The sequence below is a fragment of the Columba livia genome, chromosome 1 (genome assembly GCF_036013475.1).
Source record: "Columba livia isolate bColLiv1 breed racing homer chromosome 1, bColLiv1.pat.W.v2, whole genome shotgun sequence".
NCBI classification, from domain to species: Eukaryota; Metazoa; Chordata; class Aves; order Columbiformes; family Columbidae; genus Columba; species Columba livia.
In genome coordinates this window covers 24,229,002-24,255,040 of record NC_088602.1, presented here as the reverse complement: position 1 = coordinate 24,255,040, position 26,039 = coordinate 24,229,002, and the positions used below count along the sequence as shown (strand labels likewise).

The 26,039-nt window shown below is 42.7% G+C and overlaps 1 protein-coding gene across 6 annotated transcripts in view; it reads left to right on the top strand.

Annotated features, from left to right (window-relative positions):
• KATNAL1 (katanin catalytic subunit A1 like 1) overlaps positions 1-26,039 on the top strand; it is a 46,350-nt gene that overhangs the window by 15,962 nt on the left and 4,349 nt on the right. For 5 of the 6 annotated variants that reach the window (XM_065051093.1, XM_065051117.1, XM_065051102.1 and 2 more), the window contains 8 exons: positions 2,609-2,769; positions 4,475-4,643; positions 12,268-12,392; positions 12,896-13,001; positions 20,470-20,628; positions 21,495-21,621; positions 22,656-22,790; positions 25,112-25,238. In XM_065051093.1, coding sequence (XP_064907165.1) covers positions 2,609-2,769; positions 4,475-4,643; positions 12,268-12,392; positions 12,896-13,001; positions 20,470-20,628; positions 21,495-21,621; positions 22,656-22,790; positions 25,112-25,238 — 1,109 coding nt within the window. The remainder of the gene's footprint in view (positions 1-2,608; positions 2,770-4,474; positions 4,644-12,267; positions 12,393-12,895; positions 13,002-20,469; positions 20,629-21,494; positions 21,622-22,655; positions 22,791-25,111; positions 25,239-26,039) is intronic. The other variant, XM_065051133.1, reaches the window with a different exon arrangement.

Genomic DNA, 26,039 nt, shown 5'->3' with positions numbered 1-26,039 from the left:
TGTGTGTTAGACAGTTTGAAGGAACCAAGTTAGTGATCAATCACATTTGTAACTCAGCTGGAAGTTCTTGCACTGGGGGATGTGTCTGCTGATGGTGTGATGAAAAAGCAAAGAGAGCAAAGCAGGGCAGGAGCAATCCTGCCTGAGCTGGAAGTCCTGTGTCTTCAGAAGAACAGAGCTACCCCATCTGGAATAAGCAAGAAGTGTCTTGTGAAATGATGAAGTTCTTCCCATCCCTAATCCTCCTTTTGTACAGATGCACGTAGAACTTCTGGTGAAGTAAATGCAGTGTTGCAAGAACTGTGTAGGGACTTGGGGATTTACCCTTCACTTTGCCTCTGTCCTTGCTGGTATCTTGCTGAGGGCAGTCACATATATTCTTCTTAAACAGGGTATTAAACCAGAGAATAATTTATTTGTGCTGCTGAAATATCCTAATTTGACCTTGTAGTGGGAAAATTCCTGGAAAATATTACAGAGCAGAACGATACATTGCTGTGGGGTGTACCTGGTAGTATTTTAGGAGAACTGTAGCTTCCAGAAGGAGGTGATGTGTGTTTGTTACTGAGAGCTGTCAATTTAATGATTCATTCTTCTATACACCATACCTACCAAACAGTTATGTCAGGTAGTGCTTTCTGTCTTGAAGCTGCCCCACCAGAAGTGGGGGGCTGCTGCTGCTGAGTGGGGCACGTGAGGAAAGATGCCATTCTGAGAGGGGAAATGAGAGTCTGAGAGAGAAATGGGATGAGCAGGTGAAAATCAGGCTGGAAGAGGCATACTGCTAAAAATGTCCTGACAAGATGCGTCACACCTGCCCACCGTGGTGCCTTTCCAAGCACACAGGGAGATGGGGTCTCAGGCTCATGGTCACATTTTTTCACCAGTAGGAAGAACAGTCACAAGGTGTGATGCTGTTTAGTACAGGTTGCCTGATTTGCTGCTGTTATAACCTCGGCAGACAGGCTGGATTTGCAGACCTCCATTCTCCTGATGTCTCCATTACTCAGAATCTGCACAGCAAAGAGAGTCTGGATTGCAGGCAACATCATTGACATCTGCTGATACTGTCCTCGGTTGTCTTCCTCTGTTTGCTACAAAGTGAAGCCTGGTTGCAGCTTTCCCAGGCAACGTTTTTCCCAGCATTTTTTCACATGGACGTATGACAGGAACACAGCTGGGTGCCTGGTGTCTCTCCTTGGCTTTCTTGTAAGCTGGCTTCAGATCCTGGCTTTTGATTCAGCCTTGCAGTGTCGGCTAGATGTAGCCTCACTCAGTAGCGTTCCTGGTGGCAGCCTGCAAATACCCTCACTGTAGTGTTACTTCATGAGAGCTTTTAGAGCCTAGGAGCTTTTCCAGTGGATGGAAAAGTTCAGGATGTCTGCGTAGCTCCAGCTGTGAGCCTGTGAGAAGCAAGATTCATGTTGGCCTAAGGTCATCCTAGCTACAAGATGCCAATACTGATTTCTAGGTATGCAAAGCAATCTGTGAATTAGTTTTAGCTGTGTACCAACACTTCAGTGAAGAGGTGACATCTGGGTGTTATGACCTTTGAGCAGGTAAAAACCAAACTTAGCATGGAAGTTGATCCCACAGGATGGAAAGCATCGTTGAGTGATAGGTGAAAGACTGGTAAGATGCAGTACAAGTGCGGTCAGGTGAATCCTGGTGCATCTTACACTAGTGCACTGAAAGTGTGTGCTTCTGAGCAAGAATGTACAGCGCAGTTTTTGGCTAGTGGTATGCAGTAAGAAGTGGTGACCTTAGCATACACAACTTGAGCTTATAACAAGCCATATCACTTAAAACTTATTAAATTTCTACACAGATCTTATTTTTCTTAGGCTTCATGGTAGAAAATTGAATGAATACTGAGTAAATAATCTTGAAATTATTGCAGTAGTTCTAATTCCCTGACTAGTGGCAATAGAAACTTTAGGTATAAAATTCAGTTGCATAATTCTGCAACCTGATTTCTTCCTGAGATATAACTTCTTCTCATTTTCATTTCACTTACTTTACTCATCATTTGAACTTCTGCTAGAGGGTGTTAAAGTTCCCGTTTTCTGTTCTAATCTTTCTAATCCACAAAACAATTGGCTTGTGCTTTGACTGTATGGTGACGTTGTGCCCCTCACAAAGTTAATTTTGTGATATTATATTTTAATGATTTAGCCAGTTGTATAACTAGGACCTTGGAGAGTGTAAACAGATGAGTTCTTTTATGCCAGAATAGTAGCAAATATGTTAAAGATCTGCCAAGATCACCCTTACTACTATAAAAGTTTGTGTCTATGTGTGCATACATGTCAACACACACACATCAATTTAAGCATCAGCACGTATTATGGAAGAGCGATCCCTCTGTTCACAATCATGTCTGGTCACAACATTGATAAGCAGGAAGACAAACTCAACAGAGATTCACTTGTTTATGCTGTTGTCAAAGATCTGTCGTCACCCTGATAGGTCTGAGGTTTGTGAATGTAAAGGCTTGGGAGTCGTCCCTGCTTTTGAGTGTAGTATATGTTTTGAGGTACTTTTAATGGTTTAAAAAAAAAAAGTTAGACTTGTTACAATTTAAAAAAAAATCTATGTATTTCTCAAGGTCCGGCAAGAATTAGTTGAAGAATATGAACAAGTTAAGAGCATTGTCAACACTTTAGAGAGTTTTAAAATGGACAGACCTGCAGATATCCCTGTATCCTGTCAAGATGAGCCTTTTAGAGATCCCGCTGTTTGGCCCCCTCCTGTTCCAGCTGAACACAGGTAATGAGAGGCTCAAGCAGGGTGGGTGGAATAAAGTTGGGTTGCCATAATTTTATGTTGGTTTTTGAATGCACTTGTAACGTGAAAATCACATTTCATTTAGCCCTTAGTCATTGGTAATAAAGCAGAAATACAATTCATTGGGAAAAAAAAAAAAAAGGTAGTTAAACTAGAGTCGGATTTATTGCTGAAGTTCTAAAGAAAGTCACTCCTTTATTCTGGTAGGAGTGACTAGCTAAGTGCCTGGAACTAGAGTCTGCTGGAGAGGTAAGTGGGTTTTTGGTGACAGTTTCCTTTCTCATGTGCAGGGAGAAAAGTTTTCCATTTCAGTTGCAGCAGTTGAATTCATTGATGGCTGAGGAGTCAGGGAAGAGCTGGAACTGAAGGATCTTGAAAGTCATGGTTGTTAGAAATTGCTCCCTAGCTGTGGATAACATGACCTGTGTTTAATCCATTGGTTAGTTCTATTGCTAAACATGTTCTGTTATACATGGTGTTTCTCTTTGGTAATCACCTTTAAGGTAACTTCAGTTAGCTAATAGTTTTCTCAGATGCTTGTGCATTTTCTGAAATCCTCATTTTCACCCTAATAGAGCTTGACACAGGTTGTTGGAAACAACAAATCCAACTTAAAAACAGGAATAACATTTATCATGCCAACAATTTTCTATTATAACATTACAACAGTAAAGAATTTTAATATGTGATACTCGTGTAAGCAAATGAAAATAAAATGAGAGATCTTGGTTAACAGAAAGAAATGCCAAGTTTATTTGTAAAATAATGTGCTTTATGATTATCACACAAATGTATCTTCAGTTCTCAAAAAACCCTAAGAATGTAAGTGTAAAATAATGTTAATGCTGATTACTTTTGTGAGTGGTAGAAATGATAATAAGAATTTATGGTACTGCTATGTGAAGTACAAGATGTACTTATTCTTGTATCTTTCTTAGAGGTAAAGGCCAAATAGTTCATCCACATTTTAAAGCTGGAATTTGAATCTTGTGCAAATAAGTAAGGAAGATTAGCCACTCTTCTATGCTGTTAAGTCTGATGAAAGTGTATACCAAGCAAAATGTAGCAGTTGTATCCAGCAGTGTGTATAAGTAGGTATTCTTTTTAAGTCATATTCCAGGAAGCTGTTTTTGAAGTTAGCAAATTTTGAGTTACTTAAAACAAGAATCAGTAGAAGATTTAATAGGGGACACTAATTAAAGTTGGGTGATGTTCCTGGCCATGTATTTTAGTTCCGTATTTCAAGTCCGATCCCTAAAGCAAAATGATTGTGACGCCTCATCTTAAAAACAAATTCTGCATTGTGCCACTTCTGAGTTCTCTTTGACATTGTAGGCGATGCACACAAGTATAGGTGGTTGCAGTTCGGCTCTGTTTGCATTTGCTTACATTTTGACATTTTCACACAGGGGAATGAAGTCAGAGGTAGGAGGACTGTTTTAAAATTCTCTCTCCCCCCTTTGTTTGGTTTTTTATATATATATATATATTTTCTTTACTGTGAGTGTCAGACAGAACCAGAAATACGTTGCTGGATGTACAGATATAGGGAGATAAGATTTAGGGGCTTGTCAGCTCTAGTAATAATGCACTAAGGTAATGAATGAAATATTAGAATCCTTCTTTCTCAATGTTGCCCTTTTTTCACCGTTTTTAGCATGTTTCTGTTGTGGTTGCTTGTTGTTAGGGCTCCACCTCAGATAAAACGTCCCAGCCGAGAAGTGAAACCTTTGAGGAAAGAATCCCCAGGCCTGCAGCCCCGCGGGCCGGCGGGCAGAGCACACGCAGTGTCCAAGGGCGAGAAGTCTGCGGGCAGCCGCGAAAGGGAATCTCGAGCTAGAGGAAGAGATGACAAGGTAAAGAGTGGTGAAGAACGTGGGGGGAAAAAAATATGATGCAGCGGGTGGCAACAGGAAGCATTCTTAGTTTTGGTTATTTAATACAGATAATTATAAGAAACCACAATAATCTGGTGCAAGAAAAGTCGGTGCTTTCGTCTTGCCTCATGGACAAAGCGTGTATCATGGGGATATTTAGTAATTAAGGAAACTAAGGAAACCTCTGTAATGTTTGCTCTGTCTTCAGAAGACTCTTTTTTTGCAAAGGAAGCATGGTGGCCTGTTCCTGGGGTGTTTCTAATTGTCTCGGTTAGACCACGGGCTGGACTCTAAGCTGTTAGTGTAAATCACACACAAAGTCCATTTTCCTTCTCTCCCACCCTTTTCTTTTAATAAAAGGATCCAGTTCAGGTCTTTTTTACAGATTTCCATGAAAAAAGTACAAAAGTGAGACCAGTGCCCTTATCTAGACTTCAGTCATTATGAACGGAGTTCCACAGTACCATTGTGTCTGCCATACTATTGTAAAATTTAGGTGTGCCTCAAAATCTAGAACAGTGCTGTAAATGCTCTGATTCTAGCTAAATCTGTGCCAGGTTATCTGAAGTGATATATTTGAAAATGATGTGAGACTTAGCAAAAGCAAACTCTTAGCAACTTCTTTTTGTTTGTTTGTTTATTAAAAGCCTTTTGTATTTATTATAGTGTTTAGGCAGATGCTTCTTGGAAAGGCTTTGTTTTAAAAACAAAAACAATGAAATAAATTAGAATAAGTTGGAAATTCTTTCCTCTGAAGACCCATGAAAAAGAAGAGGCGTTGAAGGGAAACAAAAAGAGAAACAGTGATTCCCTATCAAGTAGTGATGTCAAAGACAGGACTGCTTTCTGGCTGAAAAAAATGTCTGTGTGTGCAAATTGCTGTTTCTGAGACACTAATTTATAAATTTAAATGTGGAATCAGTGCCAGGACTCCGAGGAACCTGTGGGATAGGTGATACCAATCATGAGTGTACTGAGGCAGCTTTACTTTCCTGGCAGGCAGAGATATGAGAAGCCTGTTTCTATGGTGGCACGCACTATTGTACAGATCTTGATAGATAAGAAAATATTTAAGCTAGTTTTCTTCCAAATGAATTTGTTTAGTTCCTTCATGGCCTTTTTATTACAGGTTACCTCTTCACAGTGCAGAAAGAACTCAAAGATGTGCTTTTTCAATCATAAATTGCTTTTCTGGTACAAAGAAAAAGCATTAAGTAATCCCAGCCTTTGTTGCCATCAGTAGGTAGGGCCAGGCACATTTTCAGCCCTGCCACTGAGTGACTGCAGAGATCAAGTTTAATCATTTTAGAAATCTCTCTACTCTGGATCAGTAAGATTTAAAATAACAAGTATGCATCCTGCAAGCTATACAAAGCTTGTTAAGATCTGTGAAATTATTTACAGCTCTGCCAGCTATACAGGGAATTGGAGTCGTGGTGTGTGACACGTTCACCACATGTGCTGGTGTGAGGCAGCTTTCAAAGTCTGAGCTCTAATGAGGGTGAACTCTGCTCTCGAAGCTTTCAGGGGATGAGCATTATAGAGCTTTACTATGAGGAGCCCACAATGACATGACTTGTACAATACTAGTCTCTGGGAATAATGTGATTAGCAACACTACCGCTGTCAGATGGAGGAAGAGCCATGAAGGTGTTCCACTTAATATTGTATATTTTAAATGCCACTCTTATCCGAATAACTCGGTCACTAGGTGGCAGAAGGAAGATACGTCTGCTCTTCAAAAAATACCGACACGTGCTCTTATTTTTGCCTTTGTCTAGGTACCTGGTGATTGTTTTACTTTCTTTGTCTGGGGTATATATGCAACAATCACACCAGGTTACAAATTCTCATGATTTTTGTATGGCATCCATTATTTTCTTTTGGAGAAAATTTTGAATGAAAGAGGAAGGAGCCAGGTGTGGGAAGTGAGAATAGTTAACGCAACTTTCCATACTTTACACACAGGCGTGAAAATAGGTTTTAACTTCCCTTTCAGTTTTACCCTTTCTGAGTTTGCAAGTGTTTATGTTCTACAGTTTCTGAACTAAAGCTAGAAGGAACTTACCTTTGTAGCCTAGTATGTTGAATCAAACAGGTTCGGTAACTCCCATTCAGTTAAAAATAACAGGGCAAAACTGAAGCTTCAAATGAGGTAACCAGATACCTCTTATCTCATAATAAATGTTTCAGCTCTGTATTTCTTGGGTTTGGGTGACTGGCTAGGATGGATGCCATATCCATTTCTGAAGACGTTGGTTGCAGTGTACTAGGTTCTACATTGTCCTGGCTATGACACCACAATACAATATGCCTATTTTGATATATTTCAAGATAAATATACCTATAGCACCTATGTTTTAGAAATGTTTGTCTCACTTTCCACATGGTGCCTTTCACTGTTTCTCCTCCCCAGACCATATCATCTTTTATTTCTGACTGTAACCATCTTGGGATAAGGAGTTGTAACCTGACTATGCCTGTAAAATGCCTTTTTGTAGTGCTATATAAAATAATTTTGAACTGCAACCCAGCGGATGGTGTTTATCCTCCAAGCCCTTATATTTATGTGTTCCTTTCTCTAAAATACTGCTTTCAAGTGCTTCTTCCCTCTTAGTTCCACTGGAAATTATTAGGCTTGTTCTCAAGGTATTATACCTTCTACTGGATCACTGCCAAGAATTTAAGCTTCTGTTTAGTCGTTCATCTTGAAGAGGCAGCATGAATGCTACCTGTATGTCATCTAGAGACTGCATAATACCATATCTAAGCACTAGAACACTTTTTAGAAGTGCTTTTCAGATTATTTTAGGTTGTCAGTGCATGAGGATGGTAGATATTGTGAAGGATATGAAATAGCCAAGGGCTGTGCTGCCATATCAGTGACGTGAATATTAAAATTGATATGGCTTAAAAAATTTAATTTTTTTTACTTGATTATTCTGATGTGCGTCATCAGAAGCAAAAGCAAGGTAGATTACAGGAATATGGATGGGAGATGAGGTAGTTGTATTTAGGTGGAGGCACAGACATCCATGCATTGGGACTGGAAGGCTGTGCAATCTCCATCCAAGAATGCTGAAATAACTGATAGGTGAAACTGCAGGGTTGGGAGCACAGATTTCCAGTAAAATTCATCATGTCTGCTGTTGTCTCATGTGAATGCTGAGTTGTGTTGACGTGCCTGTGTCTAGAAAGGGAAAGGAAAAGTGATCCAGGCAATTGGAGTTGTTAATTTTACCCCAACAGTGTGTGCAAAGTTTTGCAACAAATTCAGAATGGATACAAAGTGAAAGACTTGGAACTCACTGGAAAATGAAATAAAGCGATATCTGTTTTCTTAAGCAAAGGTGGTGTCGTTGCTAGCAGTTTCTTTAGAGTTCTAGTTAAACTCTTAGAGGTAGAAATTCATCTACCTCGATGCCACATGGGAAGCAATTAGTTAATCTAGCAAGTGCATTGTGTAGAATGTTAAGGTGAGGAGGAATTAGGCAGCAAGGGGAATGTAAACAAGTGGTACTGAGAAAGTATCAGTCAACAGGCAAATAATTTACGGATTTCCTCAAGAGCAGAGACTGATTTTTGTTTTATATTTAAATTGACAACCCTGGCACAAAAAAAGAGGCATTTGCTAGTTAAATTTGCTGATGACACTGAGTTGGGAAGCACCACTACCAGCAGAGGTGAATGAGGCTGCTGTGCAGGAGGAGTGGGACGGCTGTGCTGGAGCCATGGAAATGGGATAACATTCGGCGGTGCAGAGCAGCAGGCTGTGTGCTTGGAGACTGCGAGAAGAATTTCTGCTGGAAGCTGGGACGTCAGCGGTGGAGAAGAAGAAAGATTTGGGCGTATCAGCAGAAATCAGATCAGGCTGAACTTTCTCTGGGCATATCACCTCTTCCTGGTGGTGAGGGGAAGTGGTGGCTGCTGGAGTGAGGCACAGCCAGGTGCCACCTTGGGCTTTGGCAGCAAGGGGTGGACAGGGTATCTGGCAGGTGTCCTTTGGTGTTTTAGTGTGTGGGAAGAGCCTGCAGGAGAGCAAGTTGTCTTCAGGACCCAGCACTGGTCATTGCAGCCACCGGGTTTATCCTACATGATTGATCTGTTTGAGGTTGAGTGTAAAGTCACAGTCTGATACAGCCATGGAAGTGGATGTAAATGAAGTCTCAGGCCTAGTTTGTTGAGGTGTTACCAGCAGAGAGATACCCATGCCATTGAAGGAGGCCCTGGTGAGACAGCAGCTGGAGTATTTTGCGTGCTTTTCTACAACAGTGCTCAAGAAGGATGTGTTAATATTTGAATATTCTAGATAAATTATAGATGTGTTAATATTAGAAGGGAGGAGGAAAAAAAGGGTTGCCAAAGTGAATAGGTAATTGTATTCAGCTTGTGTTCCAAGAGCAGGCTTTGTTTGGTAAATGAAGGCAGAGTACACCCATGTTGCAAGTACATCAGCGTGGTGGACAGATTGAGAACGGCTGAAACTAATGCACAAACTCAGTAAGAGTAGAAAAATATTCATTTTGGAAAGGTTTTTGTTCTAGTGGCTCAGTGCAGGTCTGACAGCTCTTCATGATGGAAAGCCCAGAAAAGTTTGAAATTTAATTTTTAAGTCAGAACTTGGTTATCTGAGGAGGAGGTTATGTGACAGGATTGCCAAGGGGACTTGGTGGGAGCAGTCTCTTTCAGTCCTATGTACCTCTGCCTGTTGGCATACGTTCTTAGAGAGAAGCCGTTGCGGCAGCTTTATTTAAAGTTGTTTTGGGAAAGTAGTACCACAAGAAGAAATGAGGATACAACTGGAAAAATTACACTTATTTCTGCTGCTTGGCTTCAGGTGACAATTCTTTTTTTTTTTTTTTTTTCTAGTGTCCACTCACCTGCTGACTAAGGACTGCACATTGGGCCAATTTGGGACCAACATTAATAATCTTATTACATGTGAAAACTGTAAATACTTTAAACACTGGTTTAATTCCAGAATCACAGAATGTTAGGGAATGGAAGGGACCTCAAAAGATAATCTAGTCCGATCCCCCTGCTGGAGCAGGAACACCCAGATGAGGTTACACAGGAATGTGTCCAGGTGGGTTTTGAATGTCTCCAGAGAAGGAGACTCCACAACCCCCCTGGGCACCCTGTTCCAGTGTCTGTCACCCTCACTGAGAAGAAGTTTCTTCTCAGATTTAAGTGGAACCTCCTGTGTTCCAGTTTATACTCACTGCCTCTTGTCCTATTGTTGATTGTCACCGAGAAGAGCCTGGCTCCATCCTTGTGACACTCAACCTCTATATATTTATAAACATTAATGAGGTCCCCCCTCAGACTCCTCTGAACTAAAGAGACCCAGCTCCCTCAGCCTTTCCTCATAAGGGAGATGCTCCACTCCCTTAATCATCTTGGTTGCCCTATGCTGGACCCTCTGCAGCAGTTCCCTGTCCGTCTTGAACTGAGGGGCCCAGAACTGAACACAATATTCCAGATGCGGTCTCAAAAAAAAAAAAGTATCTAAACTTTGTCACTAAAATGAGAGCCAAGGTCATGCCTAAAGTACGTCTCCCAGTTGGCCGCCCTTCTCCCTCTGTTGGCGAGCAGGAAAATCAGCTCTCCCGGGCAATGTCAGCCCCCCAGCAGCGGGGAGCCGCGGTTTTGGTGCCCGGGGCCTCGCCTGCAGCCGGCCCGGAAGGCGGCCTGGCGGGCACGCTTCGCCACCCGGTGGCGGAGGAGCCGAGGCCGGGCGTTCCGCGGCTGCGCCGGTGCTGCCGGCGCCCTCCTGACCGCCGGCCCTTTCTTTATCCTTTTTTATTTTTTTTCTCTTTTTCCGCTCCTTCGCGCCGCGTCACAGCCCGGCCGGTGCCGCCTGCCGTGCGTGCTGCGTGTTCCGCCGGCACGGCGAGCGGCGCGCAGAGCGGGCTCGGAGCGGGCTGCAGCTGCCGCTCCTGCCTCCTCCGCAGCGCCCTGCAGCGCCCGCCCCGCCTCCTCTGGTTTTTAAACCCGCCTTGACTCTGTTTCACCCCCCAAAAAACAGAACAACCCATTTGTTTAGAGATGTGCAGAAAAAGTTTTCCACCAGGAGAAACAGTCTGTTGCAGAGGGGTAGAAGCGTGTAACAAAGACAGATAGAAAGTACCTTTAATTTAATTGTCTTTTTTTTTTTTTTTTCATGGTTACACATGGATTCCATTTTCTGTCTCCTGAAATCTTCCAAACTCTACAAGGCTTTCCTCTCAGTTTCCTTTTTACGCCAGACCATTACATTTTTGACACCAGCCTTTTGTCTAAACACAACTTTCTGCTTCATTTCCATTGCAAAAAAACACCCTGATCTGGGAGTACTAAACAGCACACTTGGAAGGAAGAAATAAAAATAGCAGGAAGATAAACTGTTCCCTCACAGGTCTCGTGGGCAAACGGCAACTGGGAGGGGTGTAATTGCTACCTTTTTCTTTTTCCACTGTGAGGCTATTTGTGTCTCCAGCTGCCCCTCAGCCCGCCTTTGCCTTGGCTGCTTTTGTCTGTCCAGCTGGGATTCTTTAACTTGCTGCTGATAGTGTTTAGAAGCTGAGTTAAGGGTCCCAAAGTAGCTCCCTGCTCAGCCTCCTTGTTTAAAACAGAACAGCTGCTTCTTGGGCCGTGGAGCTCGGAGGGGAAGCGCTTTCCTTCGGAAGCAGGAGGAGAGGAGCGGGAGCCCTGATGCTTCAAAAGGAAAATGCTACTTCACCCCCAAAAGCTTAACAGCATTGTGAAAGTATTAACCAGAGACTTTGGGCCGTTTGAGGCAGAGGCAGCGTGTGGCTGGGTCTCTGAATAAGCATTGACATGGTGCAGAAATAATTGTAGTTCAAAGAAGCCTGGGTGACTTGGGAGCTTCTTTAGGGCTTTCAGTGCAACCCTTAAATAAATATGACCTTTAAAAAGCATTTTAACTGTTTATGGAGCTGGCCTGTGAATGAGAATGGGGAAGCAGATAGTTTGCAGTTGAGGAAGATTTTAATTAAACAAGGGAAGAGAATCTTGGCTTTCCTTCATCAACGTCAAGGGGTGTAACAGCTTTTCTGTTCATTTTCAGTGATGATGGGGTGCCAGTCTAGCTCTGGCAGGCAGTGTGGCAGGTGTAGCATCTTCAAAATATGCTTTAGATGCTCTGGTCTTCAGCCAGGAGTAAATGTAGCATTAAGTTGTGGCACAGCCTACTTTGTGAGGCTGTTTCTGCATTCATGCCTTTGGCTGGGCGTGAAGTGTGTAGGTTGTCCAAAGAGTGGTTAAGTGGTTTAAGAAAGTCCAGTTTGGTGCTTTAATACCAACCAACCAATCCACCCACCGTGCTGTGTAATGAACTCTGATGGGGTTTTATCACCGTGAGGTGCATCTATGAAGGAAGCATAGTACTATTGTGGTGGAAGCAACCACAGATGTTTGGGGACTCTGTGGAGTGTAGGGTGTGAACACATTGGTTTTGCTGGCCATCATGGTGCTGTGTTACAGCTTGATACCCTCCTGTGGCTTTTACAGAGCTGAACCAGACAATATTGCTATATGTCACTCGTAAAGGATATATTGAAAGAATGATGTCCTTATAAGCCTGTATGACTTTCACTTCTAGGGAAAGAAAATACCCCAGGAAGTTGGTGATGGGGAAATTCCAAAATTTGATGGAGCAGGTTACGACAAAGACTTGGTTGAAGCTCTTGAAAGGGACATTGTATCAAGGAATCCAAGCATTCATTGGTATGAGGATTTTCTCAATTCAAGTGTTTTTGCTAGGGTGGAGTAGGAGAGAAATTATCCTCCTTCTAACTCTTAAAAGAAGGAGCCATCCTGATCTTCTACAGATAAGCAAAACAAGGTCTTTTGGTTTTAACAGTTTATTAATTTGATTACAATTAGGCATTTATTGCTAACTGATAGTATGTGCAGTACATCCATTACAGGTATTGCTGAAATGGAAGTACACTCCAGAGAACTCTAAAGATACCTCTTTGGTGTTTATGTTGTCCAAAACAATTTTTAATTAAGCAGCTCCGGGTAACTTGAGTTGAAAATAATTTTTTCCCTACCTTTCAAAAGTGGATTCAGTTTTAGGTCATGGGACTATAAGAGTGCTCTCATGAGGCATATGTCAGCATGCTAAAAGAGATGGTACAAAGTGAAAAGCTTTTCTGTTTTTCTGTATGAAAATAGAATAATATTGTTATATGAGAATCTTATACAAGTTTCTTCACCTTTCACAGGGATGACATAGCAGATTTGGAAGAAGCCAAGAAATTACTAAGAGAAGCTGTTGTTCTTCCAATGTGGATGCCTGATTTTTTCAAAGGGATCAGAAGACCTTGGAAGGTGGGAATTTATTAGGTGTTTTAGTAAATGGCAAGCTGTAGTTACATATGTCTGCTGCTGTAATGGGTGTGGGTGCCTGCAGCAGAAGGCTAAAAAGGCAAATGGGAATTTGTTCATGAAATCCTCTCGTAATGATACATTTTAAATGCCCTGAAAGAAACAGCTGGAAGTGTATGTGAGCTTTACAGTAAATAATAATTGTTGTATTTACTCAGTCATATCTTGTTGATGTTGTACTAATTTCTGTATGTCAGCCCGTACATGTGAGCGAGCATATAGGGTATATTGACAGAAGCAGAAATCACAGAATCACAGAATGTTAGGGATTGGAAGGGACCTCAAAAGATCATCTAGTCCAATCCCCCTGCCAGAGCAGGAACACCCAGATGAGGTTACACAGGAATGTGTCCAGGCGGATTTTGAAGTGTTCTGTCACCCTCACTGAGAAGAAGTTTCTTCTCATATTTAAGTGGAACCTCCTGTTTTCCAGTTTGAACCCATCACCCCTTGTCCTACCATTGGTTGTCACCGAGAAGAGCCTGGCTCCATCCTCGTGACACTCGCCCTTTATATATTTGTAAGCATTAATAAGGTCACCCCTCAGTCTCCTCCAAACTAAAGAGCCCCAGCTCCCTCAGCCTTTCCTCATAAGGGAGATGCTCCACTCCCTTAATCATCTTTGTTGCCCTGCACTGGACTCTCTCCAGCAGTTCCCTGTCCTTCTGGAACTGAGGGGCCCAGAACTGGACACAATATTACAGGTGTGGTCTCACCAGGGCAGAGTAGAGGGGAAGGAGAACCTCTCTCGACCTACTAACCACCCCCTTTCTAATACACCCCAGGATGCCGTTGGCCTTCCTGGCCACAAGGGCACAGTGCTGGCTCATGGTCATCCTACATCCTCCCTAACCCAGTTCTCATCAACCAAGGCAGACTCCTCCATTGTCCTGACTTCCTCTGGGGCCTCAGGGGTACGGGGCTCCTCAGGACAGCTTCCAGCAGAGTAGACGAAGAAGCCATTCAGTAACTCTGACTTCTCTGTATCTTCTGTCACCAGGGCACCCACCTTGTTAATCTGTGGGCCTACATTGCCTCTAGTGTTAGTTTTATCTGCCATGTATTTGAAAAAGCTCTTTCTGTTGTCCTTGACCCCCCTCGCCAGGTTTAATTCTGAGGAGGCCTTAGCTTTCCTAATTGCCTCCTTACATCCTCTCACAACAGCCTTATATTCTTCCCAAGTGGCCAGCCTCTCCTTCCATGATCTGTAAACTCTCCTCTTCCACTTGAGCTTACCCAGCAGTTCCCTGTTTAACCACGCAGGTCTCCTGGCTCCCTTCCTTGACTTCCTACGTGTCGGGATGCTCTGATCTTGTGCCTGGTAGAAGCAGTCCCTGAATGCTAACCAACTATCTTGGGCCCCTTTACCTTCGAGCAGCCTTGCCCATGGTATTTCCCCTAACAATTGTTTGAAAAGGCCAAAGTTGGCCCTGCTGAAGTCCAGGGTTGCAATTCTGCTTGATATTCTGTTCCTGCCACACAAAATCCTGAACTCCACCATCTCATGGTCGCTGCAACCAAGGCAGCCCTCAACCTTTACCGCTTCAACCAGACCCTCCTTGTTAGTGAGGATGAGATCCAGCAGTGATCCTCTCCCAGTTGGGTCCTCCACCATTTGCATCAGAAAGTTATCATCAATGCACTGGAGGAACCTCCTGGACTGTGGCTGGCTGTCTGAATGGTCCTTCCAGCAAACATCAGGAAAGTTAAAATCCCCCACAACAACCAGGGCCTGTGACTGTGAGGCTGCTCTCAGCTGCCTGTAGAAGACCTCATCAACTTCCTCACCCTGATCTAGTGGCCTGTCATAGACACCCACAACAGTGTCACCCCTGCCAGCCTGCCCCTTAATTCTCACCCACAGACTCTCAACTCGCTCCTCATCCATGGCTGGACAGTACTCAATACATTGTAGTTGCTCTCTGACGTAAAGAGCGACTCCACCACCACGCCTGGCTGGCCTGTCTTTCCTGAAAAGGATGTAGCCATCCATGACCACATTCCAGTCCTGTGAGCTGTCCCACCATGTCTCTGTAATTGCCACCGGTCATAATCTCCTGCCTGAACACAGGTTCCTAGCTCCTTCTGCTTTCTCCCCATGCTGCATGCGTTGGTGTACAGTTATTTCAGGGAGTGAGTTGAGCACACCGATTTCACCCTAGGGGTATGGGAGGCCTCCCAGCCCTCATCAATTCTAGAGGTCTGCCCCACTGATGCAAGCCCAGGTACAACCCCATCCCCCTTCAAGTCTAGTTTAAAGCTCTCCAAATGAGCCCTGCTAATTCCCGTTCCAGCATCCTTTTGCCCCTGCGAGATTCCCACATATCCCTGTCTGGACTGGTGCCTTGTAAAACCAGCCGTTATCAAAGAATCCAAAGCCCTGCCTGTAGCACCAGTCTTGTAGCCAATTGTTTAGGGACTGAATTTTTCTATTCCATCCCACATCATCACCCGAAACTGGAAGGAGGGAAGAGAAAATCGCTTGAGCCCCAGACTCTTTACCCTCCGTCCCAAGGCCTTGAAATCTGCATTCCTGTCAGACTGCGGGATGCAGCTTCCTCCCCATCTGTCTGGAAGATCAGCAGTGGGTAGTAGTCTGTTGGGTGCACCAGGCTGGGGAGAGCCCTGGTGATGTCCCTGATCTGGACTCCAGGTAGACTACAAACTTCCCTGCAATGACAGTCAACTCTGCATATTGGGCCCGCTGTCCCTCTCAGAAGGGAATTCCTTACTAGAATTACCCCTCTTTCTTTCTTATCTTGAGAGTGTGGTGTCAACTGCCTCTTTCTATGTGATCTTGTAGGCAGGCCTTGCACCACATCATCGCCTACTTCTTCTTCAAGATCCAGGGCCTCAAACTTATTACGGAGGGGCACCTGGGGAAGCAAAGCAGGTAGGGTGGGGGCTTGCCCGTGGCAATATACAGCTCTGCTTAGGATTGTGGTGGTCCCTCCTCAACTCTTCACCCAGGAAAGCAGTCCTTGGTTGGTTTTATTCTGCATGTGCCAACTCTCTCTCACTCAGGCTTCAATCTGCAGGCTGGATGGGGCAAGGAAACAAGGAGAGAGGGGTCTAATCTGAGGGATGATTTAGCTTTGTGATTACACTCGCAGCTGGACAGAGTCCCTGCTGGAGTGTGAGAACTTCAAAGTGGGAGAAAGAGCTGCAAGGGGGGCAGCAGGAGGGATGTAGGACTGAGCTGGCCCGTCTGATGGACCAGAGATGAGCCCAAGCTGGGCCTTGCTCAGGGCTAAAAAGGAAGAGGAGGGAGGAAGTTGCCGAGCATTTCTGTAAACAGAAAACAAAATGGTCTTGCCTTTGTTGTGGGATGGATTGACACTTGTTTTGGGAATAACTAGTCACAACACAAGGGCTTTCTGGTTACTGAGAATGATTACTGGGGAAAAGAGACTGTTGCAAATTGTCTGTTACTGTGAGTCTGCAAGGCAATGGCAGGTGTGGGAAATGCTGTGTACAGGAGTAGCTTCTGTGGGTTAGTACACTGGTTAAGCAGCATTTGTCAGATCTTGTGTTACTAACACTTGCCCTGTCTTTTTCTGCTTGGTCCTTGTACTTCTCTGGCTTATACCATCAAAGCTGTCCTCCTTCAGCCTGAGCCAGTCCTAGATCCCCATTATTCTGCTTACCTACAAAACAAAGCCCGGTGGGAACTGATGAGTGGAAGACTTGTCATTCTTGGGGCTTGTACTTTACTAAACAGTAAAGAGGGAAAGTTGGAAAGAGCAGGAGCTGATGGTGGGAGCTGGGAGATGGCTGCTTGAAGGCTGTTCATGGAGATTGTAGTGAGTTGCCAAGGGGCAACCTAGGCCTAGACTGAGACCAAACCTAGCCCCAGGCTATCTGGCTGTTGGTATTTAGAGTGCTTGCGATCAGTACCAGTAGTCTCGAGGTTAACCGTAAGGTTAACTGAGATACCAGCTTGGACAGAGTTTAGATATCATGGGTTACAAGTGTAAGCTGGGATTTTAGAGTCTTTTGAACAGCTGAATCTCTTTCTTTTCCTCTTGGCACAGAGGAAGTTTATCCACACCCTTATACTGATATAGACTATGGGGGCCCTGTGTGTTCAGTCTGAAAAACTTTTAAGGATATGAAGAGTTGCTCTGCTTTTTGTCACCTGTTACCATGCCTACAGAATGTCGTGGCCACTTGTCTTTAAGGCAGGTATCTCAGCAGACTGCAGGGAACGTGAAGAATACCACGGGCTCTGCCTCCAAGTGTTGTGGCAGTGGATAAAGAAACAACACCCTGGTAATTTAAAGAGTTATAGTCTCCATCTCTCTGCATGACATTACATTTTCCTACTGAGCGGTGTCGCCTCTGAAAACTAGGTGGTTGCAGACATGGAAAAAAATTCTAAGATTATTTCCTCCCTTCAGTCTGAAATGCAAATTGATTTCTGACGAGTCCATGAAGAGTCTTCATTGTTAGCCTTTTCCCTGGTGGCTTGTGAAGCCGTAACTCTCCTGAATTTATTTTTCACACAGAGCAGCATGTATTTTCCCTACTGTTGACCTCTGACTGTGCTACAAGGATGAGAAGTTTTGAAGGGAAGACTGTTTCTTGCAGTAATCAGCATAGCAGCAGGCATTTGTTGAGCCTAGGCATTCAGGACAATAATTCAGAGGAAAGGCAGCCAAATCTGGTTTTGGATGTTCAGACTCTCCTGAGAACAATTCCCAAGACAGCCCTCACAGTTTGCGCCTGCATTCAGAGGACGGTGCCTTGTATGAAGGAGCCAGCTGTCTTCCCTGATTCAACACAGGTGCTGTGTAGTTGCAGCCACGGGTTTCTGTGTCCACAGGCTTGCTGTTTCTTTTTCTCTGAGCTGTTTTGTGCCAAGAAGGCCCAGTTGCTCGCTGTGCTTCCCACTGCTCTGCTAGTGATTGTTACAAAAACAAGAAGTAACCCCACAGTGATTTCATCAAAACACTTACTCCCTGCTGTGCATTTCAGCTTCTTATTGGAATACTTTGGATTAACAGAGCCTTAGAGGAAGAATAAAGAAGTCTTTGTGTTAGTCAAGGATTTTAACTAGTGAGTAAGTGGCAGCCTCATAGTTTGCCGAAAGAGCAACTTGATCCTATGTGTTTCTGTTTGCAACTGTGCACATCTTATTTTGCTGAGAACTCGTTCTTTTTTTTTTTTCAGTTGATTTTTTCTATACTTTTTGTCCCCAGAGAGCTTGTTTTTTCTCAGGCTTTACACCTGGTGTGGCTGCTTTGCACCTGTGTGATGCACATGTATAATGCCACGTGCATCATGTGCAAGGTAACACTCACTGTAATAGTTACCCAGGAGGTGCGAATTAATGGGCTTTGATTTCAGCAATGAGCAGCGTGTGTAACTGAAGCCAGAATTTCACCTTCCATAATGATGAAGGACCAAAGCAGTATGCAAACAATTACATTAGTCCCTTGTATCACCAGATCCTGCAGTAAACACAGTTTGTCAAATGCAGGGGTCAAGAGTGATTTGAATGGAGATGCAGCTTTTTAAAAAATATTAAATAAACACATTTCAAACTCAGAGCAGTAAGTCATCTCTGACCGGCATATGACAGGCTGAGTAATTTTCACCCAGCTGTTCCAGGGTTGTATTTACAAAATTATTACAGTATCAGTATGACTATGCAGCCACTTGAATCACAGTATATGTCTGAATGTTCATGGGGAGAAAAAGCATCCATTTACTTTTTATGCTTGCTGCTCTGGAGCTGAGGAAACCTTGGGCAGCCTGAGGAGTGACATTGGACTGTTAGCTGTATGGATGGCATGTGAACGTTTCTAACTTAATTTACCGATGAATGTATATTGAGCTTGCATTAGCTAAGTGTTAGATGGCAATAAAGGTATTAAGAGTTAATGGAAAATGGAGTACAGGGAGGCTATTGCTTTTGAGTAGAACATTTTTGAATAATTGCGTTCCCGGTTGATTTGTTTTTATAGATCTCTTCCATGTCATTCTTTGTGCTTTTTGAAGTAAATTTTTGTGAGGAACAGATGAAATCTAATTTGCTATGTGGCTTGCATTTAACAGATATTTTATTGCTGTGGCATTTTATATAAGTTATTAATTGCAAAGCACATTCAATAAACTAAGGCAGTCTATTCCCTAACAATGTGCTATTCTAATTCTAGCTAATTTGATTGCCCTTGCAACACAGTACAACTTTACTTGAGGAAACTTGTTAGCATGTAATAAGATTGTGTAGTTGGAAGGGGGAAAAAACCAAACACGCTGCATGAGCACTGCATTTTCACAGTGCCATGCTGAAAATCGCAGTGCCCTATCCTAGTGTTCTGCAGCCAGGGAGCAACATGATGTCTCTCTCCAGCACTGCTGCTGAAAGTGTTGGAAAGACTATCCATAAAGATAACTGCATTTAGAAATGCTATAAAGAGGGATTAACCAGTCTCCGTGCTACAATCTTAATGTGGGTCCTGAGAGCACTGTCTGTCTCGCTAAAAACCTGCTTGTGTGATGATGGGTAAATGTGCCGAGCTGCAGAGATATGTGTGCTCCTTTCTCTTTTAGTTAGACCACAGATGGAAAGGCAATCTGGTGATGTAGATGGCAGCCTGGGACCTAACAATTGTAGTTCAGTTTTCTAGTTTAAAGCTTTGTGAATAATCACTGAGGTTCAGACTAGGCTTTTGTGGGACTGAGCAGTACTCCACATGATCCACAGTTGCTTATCTGTAAAATAGAAATAGCAGTGCTCTTCTGCCATCCAACAGCGTGGTGAGGATGGTGTTCCATACAGGGATTGCTAAAATGCAGTAGTGTGGCCATATAAGTAGTGAGATGGAGAGATTAAATAGCATGACAAACTGTTGGATTCAGTGAATGCTCTTATGTGTACTTCAATCTGAAAATCAACCAGATTCATGCGTACACATCGTAAGGATTTTTTGGCAAAATGTTTTTCTACAGAAAAAATGCTCTAGTGAGGGAACACAACTTTCTGCAACAGCATTCTGATTTCTGTGAAGCTTTCTTTTGTGAGGGGGCCTTTGTTCCAAAAAGAAGAATTCACTATCTTCATCTGCCTGTGCAGCCCCTCATGAGCTGGGAAAGACCTGAGTTCAAGTCCAGGCCCTGTCTGGTTCAGAGCAAGTCTGTAAATCTGTTGTCCCCTTCCCAGGTGATAAGTGCGGCAACAGTTACTGCCTTTGTGATTCATTCTGCAGTGGAGTGGCCAGAAGAAATCACAGAACACTTCCACATGGTTCTCAAAAGCAGGATTCTTGTATTTTGTTTTCCTCTGATGATGATTATGCTATTAAACAATTCAAATACAGATCTTGGATCATATTGAGAGCTAGTGTGGAGTATCAATAGCAAAGTTTCTTTATTTGTTGTTCATTACCTTTATTTTCACCTTCAGGGCGTGCTGATGGTTGGTCCTCCCGGCACTGGCAAAACAATGCTAGCGAAAGCTGTTGCTACAGAATGTGGAACAACATTCTTCAATGTCTCTTCCTCTACCCTGACATCTAAATACAGGGGCGAGTCTGAGAAGCTGGTCCGCCTCTTATTTGAAATGGTATGTCCTCCATGATGTGATCTGGGGATTACTAAGATGAGAAAGGACATCTCTCTTGGTTTCCTGCCCCTCAAGTAGCAGGTTGGAAGCATGGAGTTCATTGAACTGACACCCTCTCAACCAGTTAGAAAACCACAGTCTCTGTGATTTCATCCTTCTCTGATATGTTGTTGAGGATTAAGAAGGAAATGGTTCATCACCCATATTTGGGACAGCATTTTCTGTGGAGTTGCAGCCTTGACAGAAATTCAGTTCTTATTTGTTAACGGGATAACAAGCCCATAGGAAGTAGATTTGAAATTGGAGGGGATTTGGAACTGTTATTCTAGAAGCAATACATGGTTTGGTTTTGTTTCTGTTCTGAATGATGGACACAAGTCTCTCAGTGAAGCTGTGGGTGCAGTCTGTCGTGTGGGGTATGTGAAGGACCTTCCCATGTGGACCTATATTGAAGAGTCATTCACCTCTTAGGGATCCTCATTGCACTCCTACAATACACTCAGTTAAAACCTTTCTCTGTTGAGATAGGCTGAGCTCCCTTCTGTCCCCTATGCTGACCCCTCACCAGCACAAAAACCTGGACATGAAAACTGCCTGTGTTTGATTTTGTTCCTTTTCCTCTTTGCAAGACCGATTGCTGAGGAAAACCAACCAACACTGAAAGACCCTTGGCTCAAGGAATATAATTTAAAGTGTATAAACTTGAGCTTGTGCCAGGCAGTTTGTAAATCAAGATCTCAAGTTATTTTCTTGTGATGGGCAGGGAAGATATGTATGTAGTATGTCTAGTGGGACTGGGTTGTGGTCTGGTGAGGGCCTGTGCTTGCTGCTGTGGACTTAATAGTGATGTTTTCATTTGAATAAAGGCGAGGTTTTATGCTCCAACAACCATCTTCATTGATGAGATAGATTCCATCTGCAGCCGCAGAGGCACATCTGATGAACACGAGGCGAGTCGCAGAGTCAAGTCAGAGCTGCTTGTGCAAATGGACGGTAACAAGTGTTTAGATTAGAGTTTGGGGCTGGGGTGCTGTTTCTTTACAGGTGGGAATGTAAGAACCTGAGCAATCTGGAAAAGCTGGTTTTATGGATAGGGGAAAAATAAGGCAGAAGTTGCAAGTAGTGTTTGAATGCAGATAACAGAAAAGGGTGTTCTGCTTTTTTTTTTTTCCCTAAAATGGCCATTTTGGTGGTAAGTTGAAAGCTCATATTGAAGAGACAGACTCTAGGAGAAACAGATAAGGGAGATTTGTGCAGTTTAATACTTGAATATGAACAATTTACTACATTAATATATAATATATTACTATTACATATGTATAATTTAATATATTAATAATAATTTAATACATCAATATTAATTTTTGTGCCATTTAAACAAATTTCTCCCCTTTGCTACAGTGTCCAGCTTGGGACCCCCATTGTGAAATCTGATTTTGCTGTATTATGCAGTGACAGCTAATATTACCCTTCTAGTCAGTCTTGATACCTGTTCTGTGCAGGTGCACATAACGAGGATGACCATCCAAGGAATATTGTATGGAGAAGGGGTTTGATAACCACCCCTGTATTGCAGCTATTGTTTAACTACTATTTATAATGTCCTCAAATGTGCAGGTTCATTGTGGTGAACTCAATGTAGATAACTTTTTGCTCCAAAGTGATAATTTCTTTGCAGTCCTCATTTGGGAGTCCAAGGAGTGATTCCTATTTCTTCTGTGGCCAGACTTGACAGAGATAGCACTTTTGGTGGGACTAGCAGGGCAATGCTCACGTGTGATGGTGTTGTTAGCACTGTCAAAGAAAGCGCTCCACCGACTCGGCAGTAGAATGAACTGTCCCTCTCTCTGTGACAATGATGGGCTTGTCACACCTAATCTATGGGAGGTTTGGGAAGGGGCATTAGGACTATATAGAGCTGTTGCTTAGCTTTGTCCAGGCTTCGTTGTTTGTGCAGTGTTTCTTAGCAAGCACCTTAATCAATAGGAGGTATGGAGTGAAATGGCTCTGAACTGTTGTGCTTGCAGGGGTAGGTGGTGCTCTGGAAAATGATGACCCTTCCAAGATGGTTATGGTATTAGCAGCTACAAATTTTCCCTGGGATATCGATGAAGCTCTTAGACGGAGACTGGAGAAGAGGATTTATATACCTTTGCCCACAGGTATGTTTGCTACGAGTATTTTCCTCTAAAACGACCTTTGCAAGATGAGTTTAGGATTACTGCAGGACTGTTGGGTTTGGGAGGAATCTTGATGGTTTTGGGTTGAACAGTGGAAGTCAGGGGTTAATAATTTGTCTGGGCCACTTTATTTCTGAAGAGAGTGAGAGAAAGAAAAAAAATACTACTTGCTTGGAGGCATAAAAACAAAGAACTGTGATATTTCATTGCAAGCCCATTGATGGGTTCTTACATTTTGAAAGAGAGTTAGTTTTAATGAGCCTGGAATTATTTTAAATGTTTAACAGTCAGTCCGTGAGTGATCATCAAAGGCAGCCTTTGGACATATTCAGAAATAACTGCAAATGCACTCCATGCCCTTGCAGACAAATGCAAAGAAGTGGATCCATGAATTTTCACTTATAGGCTTATTTCCTTGTAAATCACTGCTTGCGCGCCTTTACAACTGCGCTTCGAGTCACTCAGAATGCAGCAGGCTGATTGCTTTCCTGCCCTAGGATGTCTCGGCTTGTGTTGTCTTTCCTAGCTGTCATTCACCTGTCCTATTAATTTTGAGATTCCTATCACTTGAAGTTTGCATAGCTTCGTTTATTCCTGGTACAGTGAATGCCTCATCTCCCTGCATGAGCACTCAAGATAACAAAATGTGTGTTCATGGTGACAGCAGTTGTGATTGAGTTTAGCAGGTATAAGGACACTTAATAGTTCTACAGCTTGTCTTTGTGCCTTACAGGCAGTAACAGCTCCTAACAGGATGCCTGTCTTTATGACCAATTAGTTTAAAATCCTACCAGCGCTTGCTCTTGTTTCTAATTAAAGCAGATTGCTTTTTGACACAGTGTATTACACTCAGGACAACATACGAGATGTGCTCCAGTTTTATTTTCAGTCTTATGTTCTGTTGCATCTATTCTGTAAATAAGAATGTTGAGCTGTTCTGGGGAAGTCTGAATGTTGCATTTATAACTGCTGTGTGATTTGATGTGGTCAGGCATTTTAATTGAAAAAGGGATACGATATGTCATATGGATACTTGTACGTTGTGGAATTTGGTGCAAGTATATATTCTACCATGTTTTATTTTCAAAATACTGCAAGGACTTTTCAGCCCCATAGCAAAGATTAGAAGAATATTCTGTGTTGCAGAACATTCTTTGCAGGTATGCTGTATGAACGTTGTGCTCTGTAAATAATAAATCCTCACTTTATAGCTAGTGCCAGGTGTGTGATTGATAACTCTGTATTCTTGACAGTTCTGAAAAGCACACCAAGCAGCTTTAAACAAGCCTTCTAATTTCTTTTATATTTCCCCTCCACCCCCTTTTTTAATTAGGGACATCAATAAATAAAACATAAATGTCGATATTTCCTTAAGACTTTCAGCCTTTCCTACTGCTATTTCTTCTGTTACAGTTGTCGTCTTTTCTAGGCCATAAAAATTGGTCACTGTGGAAATAAAGATGCTGAGCTGGTATATTTTTCTGTAGAGTGAAAGCCAGGAAAGCATTCATCCTCTCTTTACCACCCTTGTGCAGAGTAACACTGAGGCTTAAGCTCTCAAATGTGAATTCCCTGTTATAAGCCTAGGCTGCTTAACATACGTACCCAAATGCACATACGCACATGCCATCTACAAGAAAAAATGGTTAACTGGCTTCATAAGTGCTCATTTACATAGCTGGTTATCACTGTGTGCACACTGCGTCTAGGTCTGGAAGTGAGATACCAGGACATTTGTATTGTAAATATAGTAATATATTTACTGTATTAATGTATCTGTTTTCTGTCAGACTTCAGCAGTTTTCTTGGGTCCCAACTAAGTACAGTGCTTAAATATATGCTTAAAGTTCAGCCTGTTGTTAAGGGGTTTGTGCTCTCTGAAGCTCTGTTAATAGAATCCTCATTGTAGTTCTAATGAAACTGTGTCAATAGTATGCAATCAAACACTTAAACACAAGTGAATCCAAAGGGATGTAAGAAGCAGCAGGCATTTGTAGGATTGCGCTTTTGTGCCTTTGGGTAGTGTGCAACCAAACGCTTTGTCACCTGAGACATAACAGACGTTTTTAATGACGTATGACTTTGGAAAATGTCTCTAGAGCATGCTATTTTAATATACTGCTTTTAACCATATGTTTTACTGTATTTGATTGCACACGTTACTGTGGTTTGTTCCATCTCTTTCCTTTTCTTACATCAAACACTTTTGTTTGAACTTTTCATGAAAAAAATCTAAGTTGTGTTTATATCTTTTTTTTTATTTTAATCTTACAAATCTTAAAATAAGTATTTTTATGTTGTAGCAAAAGGCAGAGCAGAACTACTTAAGATTAATCTTCGGGAAGTAGAACTGGATCCTGATATTAGCCTTGAAGAAATTGCTGAGAAGATTGAAGGCTATTCTGGTGCTGACATCACTAATGTTTGCAGGTATGTCATTCCCTTTAATTTGCAAATAAAACTGCATGGAAAGTCATTGTTTGCATTACATACAAAAAGGCAACACCCAGCACAGCTGAAGCCATGCGAACAGTGATGGTGTTTGAAGCCCAGATCTGTTTACTGGAACCATGTGGTGCTGTCGTGTGAAGCAGTCTCAAGACCAGGGAGTCTTTCTGTGAGATGTGGTTAAGTTTTCTTGGATCTGAAGAGAAAAAATTTATCTGAGCAAATCTCATGTTACAGTTGGCTGCATTTACTGCATTTGTCTGCATTTGTTAATGCAGTGCAAAACGGGATTGGATTCTTCTTTTTTTTAAATCCCATGAGTTTAAGAGCTAGAATCTTCTGATGTGGAGGAATCTTTCACAGAATGTTTCTTTGGGGCTTCTACATGCCCTACGTTTGAACAGCCCCCAGTGCAGCATGGTCTTCGTTTCTGCCTGAATTTTCTGTGTGCAAGGATGATACAGATAGTTTGTAGCATTAGTATTGAATTTATTTCCATCCTGTTCCCACAGTTCGTTTCATTTTTTGAGAAATGAGTCTTTTCTGGTGGAGTACAGGTATCTGAAAAAACTTACTAGAAGGAAGTCTGTGTCCCTTGTAATGTTAGGATCCCTGCCAAGAGAAATGGATCCTTTAAGAACATGGCTTGGGATTTTTTTTAGTTCCCCTGCTGCTTTGCTGAAATTGTGAAGTGACTTCATGGTTTTGAAAACTTGGTGTGTGTCACACAGTGCAATAGTTAAATTACTGTTCTCCCTGAGGCCTCTGTTATCCCTTGCTGGG